Source organism: Vidua chalybeata, chromosome 25 (assembly GCF_026979565.1).
Source record: "Vidua chalybeata isolate OUT-0048 chromosome 25, bVidCha1 merged haplotype, whole genome shotgun sequence".
NCBI classification, from domain to species: Eukaryota; Metazoa; Chordata; class Aves; order Passeriformes; family Viduidae; genus Vidua; species Vidua chalybeata.
In genome coordinates, this window is record NC_071554.1 from 6,834,292 (window position 1) to 6,848,041 (window position 13,750).

At 45.1% G+C, this 13,750-nt stretch overlaps 1 protein-coding gene across 33 annotated transcripts in view; it reads right to left on the reverse strand.

Annotated features, from left to right (window-relative positions):
• EPB41 (erythrocyte membrane protein band 4.1) overlaps positions 1-13,750 on the reverse strand; it is a 94,960-nt gene that overhangs the window by 27,086 nt on the left and 54,124 nt on the right. For 19 of the 33 annotated variants that reach the window (XM_053964399.1, XM_053964395.1, XM_053964390.1 and 16 more), the window contains 10 exons: positions 12,380-12,455; positions 11,699-11,917; positions 9,443-9,530; positions 8,755-8,907; positions 7,869-7,966; positions 7,362-7,534; positions 5,719-5,835; positions 4,338-4,466; positions 3,007-3,117; positions 1,315-1,520 (listed from right to left, as the gene is read on the reverse strand). In XM_053964399.1, coding sequence (XP_053820374.1) covers positions 1,315-1,520; positions 3,007-3,117; positions 4,338-4,466; positions 5,719-5,835; positions 7,362-7,534; positions 7,869-7,966; positions 8,755-8,907; positions 9,443-9,530; positions 11,699-11,917; positions 12,380-12,455 — 1,370 coding nt within the window. The remainder of the gene's footprint in view (positions 1-1,314; positions 1,521-3,006; positions 3,118-4,337; positions 4,467-5,718; positions 5,836-7,361; positions 7,535-7,868; positions 7,967-8,754; positions 8,908-9,442; positions 9,531-11,698; positions 11,918-12,379; positions 12,456-13,750) is intronic. The other 14 variants (XM_053964404.1, XM_053964403.1, XM_053964400.1 and 11 more) reach the window with 5 other exon arrangements.

Below are 13,750 nucleotides of genomic sequence, written 5' to 3' on the forward strand. Positions count from 1 at the left end.
AACATCACAAAATAGGTTCTTTCCTGTCCATAAGTAGAAAGCCAAGATTGTCTTAACACTTTAAAGGAAGTATTTTAGGGAAACTAGACTGACAAGTACTCTGAAGGCAAAAGCATCAGTGGGTGTTAAAAGAAGCGATGCAGCTCCATTGGAGAAACAGTAAATTTAGTTCAAATACACATTTTCCTCCCACAACTATATTTAAAGGAGAAAAAATCTAATGTTTAAGCATTTACGAAAAAACCTGTAATAAGTAAGATGGGATAAGTAAAATTTCCTTGTTCTCAGTGTAACATGATGTGGGGAGCAGCTGAGCAGGAATAGGAGGGCAGGATCTCTGTGCTCTAATTCCCACCCCACAGTGCCAGCCTGAAGCTCTCTTCAGCAGTTTCATTTAAAAATCACTGTTCACGTGGGCCATGGAATTTTTTGAAGCAACTGCCCTTTCTTCGCCTCCATCTCCAAACCTTAATTAATAGGAATCTTCCCTGGAGATGCTCACACAAGACCCACTGTGTGATATGTTTAGTATTATGTGGTTCCAGCAATGCTGATAACAGCTAAATTTTGGAGTAATGTGAAAACTGTGTCTCAAGGCAAACACTTCTGTTGCACCACTGCAAGGTTTCAATACGTTGGTAATATCTGCTGAATATTAAGGACACTGTAATATCAGCAATAATTTTGCACATTATTTTGACTTATTAGAACAGCACACACGTATCAACCCCAGCAAAGAACTCAGACATTTGTAGAAAGATCAAATGACCATTAAAAGTATGGAATTTAAACAATAATCTCCCCAAGGTCTCACCAGTGCCATTTTCAAGTTTCAAGTTTTAAACTAACTAAAGTTTTAGTCCAGTTTGCAGGCACTGTATTACCAGCTCTCCCAGCAAAAGCCTATCACGGTGAAAAACATTCCGGCGCCGGGCTGCAGATCAGATCCATTATCACTGATTTCACTGGAATTCCCTCCTGCTGTCATACCAGGAATCAGGGGGCACAGTCTGGCCATGGGTGAGCTCTGAACTCTACTTCCATGATCACATGCAGCTCTTGACAGTGTTTTTAACCATCTATCAGCAGGCTGCACTTGCTTTGACTACAACCACCAATACTCAACTGCCCTGTAGCTCTTTCTTCCACCTGGAATGTCACAGCTGGGATTTCCCTGGCACCCAGACCCCTATGCCTGCTCCCACCTGACACTGAGGGATGAGGGATAAACCCCTCATCTCCCAGGACAGAGCTGCTGCTTTGGGGTGACTTTCTTGAGCGATGCTCTTCCCAAGAGACTCCGCTCTGACCTACCTTTGAGGCATCCACTGGCTCCTCAGGTTTCTCCAGTGGATATTCTTCACGTCTCCCATCAGATTTTCCTGTTTCCTTCCCTACTTTAGATGTGGCCATGTCCTTCACGTTGGACTTAGCTGAGGCTGGCTCTGCAGGGTGGCTCTGAGCGATGGCTGGGGCTGAAGTGGGCCGGGGACTCCGCTCTGGGGTTATCACAGCCACTGCTGAGGATGGGGGACAGACAGGGACACGGTTCAGAGCAGGTAACTTTTCAAAGGACTGCGCAAAGTCTTTCCAAATTACAGTGCTGTCATTTAAAAGAAAGGGAGAAGGAGGAGGAGGATAAAAAAAAGGGAAAATAAATAAAGATGTTGAGCAAAGCAGCTTGTGCATTTAATACAGGAGAGTTGAGATTATTTTCCTTATGGTTTAAAATAAAATCAAATAAAACCCCATACCAGATGGTTTACAAAAAGCAAGCTTGCACTCTGCAGAGAAGCCACACCAGAAAGGCAAATCTATTTTTGACATTGTGCCATGAATTTCTGGGTCCTTCACACACAACTGACATGGACTCCATTCCAATGCAACTAGAAAAGACACAGCATGAGGAGTTCTGTACCTATGGGCATCTCCTCACGCAGAAACAGGTGGCTTCTGGAAGAAAAACACAGGCTTTCACCCCCCTCAAAAAAATAATCAACAAGCATTGCTCTAGCAAACTTCTCAGCAACTTCCCGGTGGGTTTCAAGGCAGGCTGGGGCTGTGTGTCTGAGTTGGGTATCTTCAAGGCAGCACCATGGGAAGATACCCAGCACCTCCAGGCCAGTGACAGTGCAGAAATGAATAGCATGCTGCCAAAAATCATCTTTTCAGAGGATCACCGTTGTACGTGCAAACACTGGGTGAACACAAAATCAACTGCCCACTCCTCTCCTTCAATTCCTGATTTGCCAGGTAGTTGCCCGACCCCAAGGAAATAGTCAAGCCAAAGCTGTGTGACAAAGTAAGCCCAAATTAATTTCCTGTGTGCACCTAGGTATATAATAAGCTATTTGGTTCTCCTGATGTTGGTTTTTAGGGATGTTTCACTAAAAAGATACTGTCACATAAAGAATATCTTTGACATGGTCTCACATTCCCGAAATCACAGTTTGCAGCAGGACCATACTGTGTATCATATTCCAGCCAACATGAGGTCACTCATGTCCAGCCAGTCACTCACAGAAAATTTGCTGTTAAAATAAAAATTGTAATTTCAAGCAACTCCTTAGTAAGAATTCCTGTTGCACTGAAAAGGTAACAACATCTCATCTGTGTCTTAATAAAACAGAGAAAATAAAGTATCCATGAGGCCAAAATTGTACAAGGTGGAGGCAAAAAACCAATTTTTTTTTAACTTCTGAATTTGCAGAGATTGGAATGACACTTTCAAGACAAACTCCTGGACATCACATCCTGTTGTAAACAACCTTAAAACCCACCCCACCACTGCCAGCTCCATTCTCTCCCTGCTCCTCGGCACAGCAGTTCATTTCTGTGACCCAGACAGTGTGTTATCCTCTTCAAAGGACAATAAGTGCAGTGTCCCAGTGTATTCATGTCACAGAAGCAGTGACAGCTGCTGGGAAGGCTGTACAGAGGTGAGATGGCAGGGATGGCCAGGATGAGGAGGATGCTGGGAGTGCAAAGCTGTCACTGCAGTGGTACCTGACTCCTTCGGCAATGGCTCTAGTTCTCTCACCACCATCATTTTCTCTTCCTCCTCCTCCTCCTCCTCTTCAATTGGGCTTATCTCAATACTGCCAAGATCACGTTTGGCTAAAAAAGTTATGGATGTGTTAAAATGCCACCTTAAAGAGGAAGCAGCAAAGGAAATATTGCCACCAGTACATCTGCAGGGCCATCTCTCTTGCTGCTCTCCCAGAGTATCAAGACATGCAGGAAAAATGGTAACAGACACCAAGCTTCTCCTGTGCCATCCAACAATGAGTTCTGGGCTGCCAGAACTGTATTTTAGTTACATTTTCATGATAGCCTTTGGCTATTTTGACACATGATTTAAACACAGTAAAAAGCACTGAGATATAAAACATAGGTTGGAACTGGGTGATTTTTAAGGTCCCTTGCAACCCAAACCATTCCAGAATTCTGTGACTGATCACCATCACCATGGCTATCACCTCACCAACAGTCAGTCCCTACTGGGAGCAGAAAAGACAGGATGAGGGAAAGTGCAGGAGATGGATGAGAAGGGGCAGCTGCAGCAAGAGAGCCTTGGATATGCTCAGGTCTGACACCAGCTGATGTCCGATCTGCTGCCACACATCTCGTGGAATACAGAATCACAGAATCTGCTGAGGTGGAAGACACCCACAGGGATCATCAAGTCCAATTCCTGGTCCTGCACAGAACATCTCAACAATCCCACCCAGTGCCTGAAAGCATTGTCCAAATATTCCTGGAACTCTGGCAGCCTTGGGGCCATGACTGTTCTCCAGTGGTTTTCATAGCAACCAAGGAAACATGTGATGTTCCCAGTTACCTCCCTCTATGGCTTCAATCTCCTCTTCCTGCAACAAATAATCAACTCTCCTTTTAATTGTGATTAATATGGATCTGTCTGCAGCAGCGATGTTGCTTTGACATCCTTCCCCAACTAGGCAAGTAGCAGTTCCTTAGTGAAGCAATAAAGTGGAATATAGGTGACCTCCAGCAGTCCCAGATCTCATAACCTGATTCCCAGGCACTGTACGCTCCTGCAGCTCAGGGGAACAAACTTCACAAGAAGGGACAGTATGGGAGGAGCTTTAAGAGGCCACTGCACACTCATTTCCACACACAGCCAGGGCATGGCACCCCCTCACTGCACCCAGAGCACACCTGAAAAGCAGCACACGGCAAAGCCAGGAGTGATTTTAGTGCCAACAAACACCACCACAACCAGTGTAACCTCTGTCCTACAGCACTGCATCACTTCACCTCAGCAGCAACAGCACAGGAGCCTCTGCCACTGCCACCAAACACCACTGCAGCTGTACCTGATCGCGGCTGCACCAGCTCCACTGACTTTGGCTTGACAACAGGAACCTTAACGACCTCTACCTTTTCCTCCTCCTCTTCCTCCTCTGCAATGGGTTTCATTTCAAAAGTTTCAAGAGTGTGTTTGGCTAGAAAGAGGTTTGCAGGTGTTAATGGGGGTTGGGGACCCACACAAACACACGATGGTCACCACAGCAAGGAGTGAGGAGATCCTTGTCAGTAGCTGGGAACAGCAAGGAGGTTTGCAGGCAGCTCAATAGTCATTTTCCACCACGGAACTGTGTGTCAGTCCTTTTAGTGCTGTCAGACCCAACAGTGTATTGGATGAGAGGAGGAAAGAACACAAAAATAAGCTTTATGGGCTCCTTGCCCAGGAAAGGAGACGTGGGACACATGAACAGTTCTCGAGTGTGGAACTAGGAAGTGCTCTGCCTGCAAAGTCTGGAGGGAGGCAGGTGCTGGCTGGCAAAATCCAGGAAAAACACATCCAGTCAAAAAAGCTATCCAAAACCTAGCAGCTTTAATTAAATGTACTTGAGTAATCAACTTCAAATCTACTCTGGTGTCTGAAATTCCCCACCTTCTGCTTTTACAGCATCGGCTTTCCCCGCCAGGAGATGATGATTACTGAGGATTCAAGGAATGCCCATGGAGAGGAAGTTTGCCACATTTCATGAAAATTTGATCTATATACTAGAAAAGCAGTCATACAGTCAAAAGCAGTAATGCAGTCAAAAAATTCTGAGTGGTAGAATACCCAAAGCATTTGTATATGAATTATCTCCAGCCCAAACAAACCACAGGTGGTCACTATCCAAGTGATGAAGACTGTAAATATTTGCAACACTGCTGCTGTGATACACTTATGAGTTTTCAAATGTGCTGTTGTACCTACACACCTCTCAAGGACATTCATATTTATTAACACTACCTATTCTAAGAGAAATATAAGCCCCACAGAGCAAAATGGGTAGCATTTCTCAAACACCAAAAAAAAACAACCCAAAATAGCAAGGAGGCTCTGGGATGAAGAATTTCAGAAACTTCATGACAAGTTTCAAGATCAAAACTTGAAAACTTTAAAGTTTTCAAATCCATATATACAAAACTACCCACATTTAACAAGAGAGTTCTAAAGTGCCAGCACATCCTAATCTTTTCCCCACCTCCCCAAGGAATTGCAGTCTAATGAGGTGCAAGATGGAAATTTAAGGAGTCTTCTAGAGCTGGGCTGTGTCTCCTCTCACTGGGAAACTCTTCTTGCAAAAAAATGAAGAGAGAAAGCCATCAGATTTGGTGAAAATTGGAAATTGTGAGGAACGAGCGTGTACAGGATAGGAAAGGCACTGCAGAGAGTTTTAGCCACCACCACAGCTATACCTGGCTTCTCTCGGATCTGATCCGCAGGTTTTGGTTCAGGAACCTCAACCACCACCACCTCCTTCTGCTTCTCTTCTTCTATGGCTCTGAACTCAACCTTTTGAGTCGCACGTTTAGCTGAAGAAACGGGGCACATGTTAACAACCGCCCGTGTGGCAAAGGCACAGATGTCAAGGGGGCAGGAATGCCACATTCCCAGGCTGCTCTTCTCCCAGCTCTGACATCCAGGTGTAGCACTGCAGCTGCAATTTCTCTGCTCATCTGGAGTCATAATGGCATGGTCAATGGGCTGCTTTGCACCGTGCCTGAGGAATCTCGTGTGCCCAGACTCCAGGGAACCTGGAATTGGCTTTGCTGCCTTATGGAGCTTGAACCATCCCTTCCCTCCAGCTCCACGACATAAAAGCCAGGCTCAGGAGGTCATTGAGCCCAGAAGCAGGGACAACCTGGCTGCTGCTGGCCATGGGGTGCTGAGCAGCCCTGGTCCCCCCAGGCTGCAGCACAAACTGAGGGATCAAAGCAACACGGTCCCTGCTCCATCAGGCAGGTGTCTGTGGTGCACAGGGATGCCCCTCTTTCACGGGATCCTCACAGTGCACAGGGATGCTCCTCTTTCACGGGATCTTAATACCCTGTGATACAGATGACCAAACTTAGGCACTCCCTTTTCCATGCCTCACCTCCTCTGCTGCTATCAATTTCTTTTAAAAATCTCAAAGATGAGCCCATCTCAACTCCAACCTGAGCATCGCCTTTAGGAGACACTGAAAAAGTTTCTATCAAAAAATCTCCCCCTCACGTAAAACTACAGAATTTAAGAACTCATATTAAACAAAACGAACAGAATGGCTGCATTTCTGATTTTCTAAAGGAAAATGCTTTGAGATCAAATGAAGAAATATCTTTACAAGCAGAACTTAGCCATAAGCCTTCAGCACCTACCTCAATTCTTTTCATCAGTCAGTTCTGCTGGGACCAGCCTTGGTTTGCATTTTTGCATTGGGTCTGGCTGAGATGGAGTTCATTTGCCCATAACAGCCCTCACAGTGCTGTGATACTGAGATAAGGATAAAAACTGGGAGTGGTATTGGGCAAAAATACTGAACAATGTTAGAGAGCAGAATGATCATGGGGAATTCTTGTTGTAATTGTGGTGAAGGAAAAAGGGGTGGATTAGGTGCAAATTGTCCACTTTTATTCTGTGTTGGGGGAATTTCTGGTTTGGTTGGGTGGTTTTGTTGATGTGAATGAAGGTTGTGTGATGTATCAGAATTTTCTGAGTTGGAAGGGACCCACAAGGATCATCAAGTCCAACTCAGAATCAGAGAATCACAGAATACTCTGAGTTGGAAGGGATCCACGAGGATCATAGAGTCTAACTCTTAAGTGAATGGCCAATATGGGGAACAAACCCATTCCTGTGGTGTTACCAGCACCCTGCTCTAACCAACTGAGCACCAATTCAGTCTCACTACAGGCACATCATTCCCAAACACGTAAGGGGAGGAACAAGGTCTTGTACTACACTGACAAGTTACACCTGCATTTTTGTACATCAGGGAATCCAGGTGTTCCTTAAGGAGTACTTCAGCATCCTGGGGACTCCAGAAGGGAGAGAGAAGACGCAGCAGGGACTGACTCACCTCCATCGAGGCTCCTGGACACTCTCTTGCTGGCCGTGCGCTCGAACTGGGGCGCGGGTCGGTCGATCAGGGCGCTCGCCTGCCGCGTCTGCGCCTGCGTCCGGCCACTGTAGCGGAATTTGGAGCCCAGCGCCAGGAACCTGCTCTTCGGGATGGCCTCAGTGGAAGTCAGCCTGAAAGACACACACATTTAAAAATCACACCTCCAAAGCCAGGAAGGGGCATGTGAAGAAGAATTAAAATATAAATTAAAGGAGTCTCTTGCATCCACTTGGCCAAGGAAATGTACATACTAATGATGTCTCACATCTACATGACCCAAAGATCTCGGACTTATGGGTCTTACAAAGCAGAACTTGCTTAAAAATTTTCTGCAAAATAAACAGCTACTGTCCCTGAAACCATTTCTCTCCCATTTTTCCGAAAAGCTAAGGAACAATGTTCATTTTCAACACTTAATTCAAGCACTAAGTTACTCAGGGTGAGGCTACTGTTCAGAAAACCCACCTGAAGAAGGTGTGATGTTCAACACATACTTTCCAGAGCTTCTTTGCTGCCCGGTAACTTGGTAGCTTGAACCCAATTGTACTTTCATACTGCTCTTGCTGTGGAAAGCATAAGTTATTTAGGTATAGCAGGAAATAAATGTGGTAGGAGCCAAGTCCCCAGCCCACCACCCTGGTCTGCTGTGGCACAAACTGCTGAACTCACCCCACAATGTGCAGCAGGACCTCAGGTCAGAGGAAAGAGAGGGCTTGGCCACTAGCCTGGGCATCCCTCAGGATGCACAGGGATTTGCAGAGCAACATGCCGTAGGTTTATCCCCCCTGTCATCCTGCCCAGCTGTGGGCTGAGGTCAAACACTGACCCCCCTGCAAGGCTGGGTCATGGCAGTCAAAGCAGGAGAAGGAGGAAGAAGAGGAAAGAGGTGGATCCCCATTGTAGCCTCTCTCCCTGATGTAACCAGGCTGCCTCCAGGGATTTCCCCATTCATGGGAGGCAGCACCAATGCATCCATTCCCTGCTTCTTGCACTTAGGTGAAAAGCTAATTCTAATTTTTAATTATTTTCTTTGAATGCATGCAAGATAAAGAACCATTGTCTTGCCCCGTTTCCAAAAAACGAGTTAGTTCTGTCCCAGTTTCATCTGTCAACCTCCCACGCCTTTCCCTGGATGCTGGGAATACCCAGCGATGCCAGGAGGTGGTGCTGGATGACACGTTGTTACACTGTCACCAGCTGGCTTGGAGCTTCAGCTGGGACCAGACACCCCGATGTCAAACGTTTCTGCAGAGAAAAGCCTGACCCCGCCCCGCTCCATTCCAGGGACACACACACAGTGACCATCCCAAGGAAACAGAGGATGACAGGAGCCCACAGGAGCCAGTCCTACCTCCCCTGGCCGAATCTTTATGAAGAAGCTGCTGCGTTTGTAGGAAATCTTCAGAACTTTGGGCCATGGGAAGCGATTGATTCTCAGTTTATCCTTGTAAACAAGAAGGCCACTGGAACAGACTCCCAGAGTGATATCCACTCCTTCCAAGTCCTAGGAATGCAGATGAGGATTTAAGCAGTGTCAGGTTTATGAGCTTCATGTCAACAGCTGCCTTCCAAATTATCCCTCTGGTCTTCCCATAAATTCATCTCCTCACCACCCAGATTCCAGCTCCCAGCTCCATGGCCACTCTTCCTTTTCTTTCATGCTTTTCCTGACAACCTCCTCCCTCCTCCTGATCTCTCCTGTTCTGATGGTTGCCCAAAGGGCTCATCAAGAGCCCATCCTGCATTTCCTGGAGCACAGAGGCTCATGTGGCAGGGAATACATATTTATTCTAAGTTACTCGGAGCAAAGACCCGTCTATACAAGGAGCTGCGGAAAGTTTCCTGTGACATATAAATAATAAGCAACCACAAACTATCACTTCTCTTGCAGGAATGCCTGAGGCATTCCTGGTGTATGTCTGTATTTCCATACTTCTCTTTCCAAAGGAGCTTCCCAAAACAGGTAAACTTGCTCCTGCAAGGGAAGGATAATCAAATTACAAAATCCACAGGTAGGTGCACACATGCTGGGCTCTCACCTTGGCTTGGTGAAGGTCGACTCCATACATAGACAGCTTTTTTGCATTCTCCAGAAATTCCAGGTCTGCTTGGGCTGGAGTCATGGATCTGCAGAAAAAGAAAGGTATTGGTATTCTCAAAACTGTTGCTTTTAAGAGGAGACAGATCAGACTTCATGAAATCCATTAGATTTTCTTTTGCTTTCAACACAAACAAATCTGTGTCCAGATAATGAGTTATGAAATCACTCTCACTGCCCAAATCTGTGCTTTGAGACATCCCAATAACACGGCTGCACTTTATTCCTGTGAAGCTGTAAAGGCACTAGAGAAGGAAGGGGGGAAGAGCAGTGAGGGGACAAAACTTGATTCAGCAGAAGAAACCCAACTAAGCAAAAGATGATAGGTCCTATTCCCCGCAGACTGGCTGCCTCGAGACCTCCCCAAACCCAGCTATTGTTCTCCAACCAAACACACAGACAGCTGAAACCACTCAGCAGAGATTCCAACCAGGGGACCAGATGAATGAGGGTTTTCTGGGAACAGATGGTGCCCTGTCTGCAGGAGGGGCACAATTTAACAAAGACATCCTGATAATGGAGTCCATTATCAACGTTATTGAAGGGTCCCTGTTAGTACATTTCTGGTGTATGAGGTACATTAACAGCTCTGCTGGGAGAGGATTCAGCTGCATACATTTCATTTTCTAGCCTCCTTTGATGTCTTCCTTACTGAGCGCTCACATACATCTTGTGAGTGATGTAAATAGAGGTTTGAGCGGTGGGAGACAGGGCAAAGTCCACTATAAGAACAATCTTGTAGGAAAGCCCCAGGAGCAGTCACTATCTTGATATGTGCCTTGCTTTGCAAATAGAGTAGCAAGAGCCAGAGCACAGTTTAGCAGAGATTTCCCTGGAAATGCCCAAAGAACACATGGATGTTAAACCTGGGGACATAGTTTAGTGGTGGGCTTGGCAGTGCTGGGTAATGGCTGGACTCAATGGTCTTCAAGGTCTTTTATAACCTAAACAATTCCATGATTCTATGATTCCCACTGAAAACCCTCTGAAATTTAATGTTCACAAAATATAGACCAGAAATTAAATGGGGACGTGTTGCTTTCTCCTGCACATGCAGAAAGATTAAATATAACTGCATCTTATACATTAAAGTCTCCTTCTGATGAGGGCATGAATAATTCCGCTCTGTGATCCACCACTTCTAGCACAGCAAACGGCCTTTGACTCCAAGTCATGAAGCTTGTCAGAGGTCCAGTACTTATTTTCCCACATTTCCTCTCCTCTCAGTGTAAATGGAGGGGAATCAATTTAAAATATTGATTTGCAGGCTTGAGTGAGGTGTTGCGTGGTCACAGCCACAGCCCATATCCACCCTTCCCAATGTGCTCCAGTTTTTTGCCCCCATCTGCCTGTCAGAAAGTCTTGTCTTTGCTCCATGTTTTCCTTTCTAGGAAGATATGTCCAAAATAGAATGAGGACGAGGTTTACCCTTGAATCTGCTACCAGGGAGAGTCCCAGGAGTTGTTCAACCCTACCTGAACCAGACACACCTACCCAGGTCATGGCTGCACTAGGAAACACTTACTGCAGGTTTGTAATTCCTGGATCACCTGGAATCCTTCCACATTAGAAAATGAATGTTACTCACTAAATGTGGTAAAAGAATGCCCCAAATAGGCTGTAGGCTATAGTGTGTAAACAAAGAAACAAGATCAAACTACAATCCAAAATTACATAAATCCCAAAGAAATATATTTTAAAAAGGCAAAGGGCGAGGTTAAAACAAGTAAATTTTGCATTTGCACATGAACTAAACTCCACTTCCATGACTATTCTGTGGGGGAAAAAAAAACCACTTGTTACTAAATAATTGCAAGACTTCCCATTTGCTTTCTAGAAACATAATTTCTTCTTCATGCAGGAAAAAATAGTTCCTGCTTCTAGAAAGATTTTGTCCAAAGTATTAGATTTTTTGTTAAAAGTTAATGTTCACAGAGTCATCATAAAATCACAGAATGGTCTGGACTGGAGGAGCCCTCAAAGATCATCTCATTCCACCCCCTGCCATAAGCAGGGACATCTTCCACTATCCCAGGTTGCTCCAAGCCCCATCCAACATAGCCTTGAACACTTCCAGCAATGGGACATCCACATGTTTTCTGTATCTTACAGAGGTGGGGAAAACACCAGAAAATCCCATTATTTCCCTTATTCGTGCTGCTGTGCACAAACAAGTCTTCCAGCCACCATGCCTTACCTATATGTTTTATGAAGCTCCACAACTTTTTCTTCAAGCTCTTTTGTCTGGTTTGGGGCCAGTTTGAATTCACTGATGTAATCTGGGCCATGGAGATCAGGATCATAATCTCCCAACTCTGACTGGACCGTGTAGGAACCCAGCAGAGCCAAGGTGGCAAAGGAGCAGGGCAGCCGCCCTGTAAGGATGTCCTGTCTAAGCTGCAGGCACAGGTAATACCTGAGGGCAGAAAGGAAAATACTATTCACAGGGAACAGAGAGAAATTTATTAACTTGAGGATCACAGTCTCTTTTTTTATGCCACGGATGAACATATGACAATGCTTGTTTCCAATTTTTACTTATTCCCAAGGTAAACAGCATGGAGGAATGGGGGATTCAAGGTCACTTCCACTCTGCAAAGGGAGTAAAGGACACTATGACCAGAAAATCTTAGCTTTAGGTAAGAATTTTAGTTTTCTATATGAACACGCACATGGCAGAGTTAGAAATGACACTGCTTTACACATGGACTCCAGTGGAGTGTGGGAGAATCCTCACATCCACTAAAAGCAAACCAAACCCCCTCCAAATGGTGAAGGCATCTGATCTCCTTCCCAAAGGAGGGAAAATCACCCAAATATGAAACATTTCTATTCCATATCCAGGAGAACATGGCAGTAGGATTCCCGGATAACTCACCTGGTGATGTCCTCTGTTAGCTGGGCAGGATCTGGCGGATAAAACTTGACATTGAAGGTAAAATCCCAGGGGCCTCCTGCAATGACAAGAGAGAGCTTGAGAAAAATAAACACACTGCGACAACTTTGTGATGGTCAGTTGGTATAAAAAAGAGCTGAGAATAGCCAATCTGATCTTCAGAGTTTAGCAGATGCAAGACTGATTCGATACTGCTTGCTCTCACAGCTGGCTGCAGCTTAACACCTGTGTAAGTGTAAGATGTGATTTCATTTACAGCAGGTAAGAAAAGCAGGAGAAAAAAGCAAGGCCGGGAAAATCACCTGGATTAACCACAACTTGTGGCAAAAATTAAATTAATTGCTAAGAAGCTCAATGACTGACATGTTTTTCCATTGACTGAAAAGGGATTCATGAAGATAAGTCAGGCATAGGCTATAAATTAATGAATTGGTTGGTTGACCAATTGAATGGATTGGTTTACTGCTTAACCCAAATTTCAAAGTTCAAGGAAGGCGGTGGTAAGTCACTCCTCAGCCTAATGCACTGGGATCAGGTGCTCAGACACAGCTTAAACTTAGCCCAACACAAGCATCAACCTCTGGATGAAGACAGAAAGCACTAGGATAGGAAGAACTTTTCAGGTCCAGACCTAATTGCTTAAATACACCTTGTTGCAAACCTTGTATAGCACCAGTACAGGCATTAACTAAGTCAGAATTCACATAAACACACATAGAATTGGCATGATATGTGGTATGGACAGCCTAGATGACACAGCTAAAGAGGTAGCTCTCTCTTTTCCTTGAAAAGAATCCCATTTCCTGGTAGAAGCTAGTCCTGAGTGATTTCCATAGTTACATCTCCCCTTGCTGTGCCCTTTAACACTAGTTCAAAATAAGATTTATTTCAGAAAGAGAAGGTCTATCCCTGCACTTAACTCACTCGGAGATTTATCCCAATCTCACACAGGGAACAGGAGGAATGGAGCATTCCTGGATTTACTTCTTATGCAATGCCATAACTGGGATTAAACACAAGGCATGTTGTTTTCACCACACACAGTTCAAAACAAGTGATTCCAAGGTGACAATGAAGGGAGCAGAGGTTACCTAAACCACCACACACTGGTGTCCACACATTCGTATGTACATGCAAAATACCTTCACTTCAAGTAAAATCAAGTAATTTAACCCATCCCCAGGGGACCAGATTTCACAGCAGGCTGCTGCCATTCATTACATTCACTGGATGAATTTTATGGATGGAGCAGCTCCTGCCCTTCACATGCACCCTGCTACTGATTCCAAGAGAAGATGGTAAGACCAGGAGCTTTCCCTACTCCACAGCCTTGCTGGCCCCCCAAATCTGCAT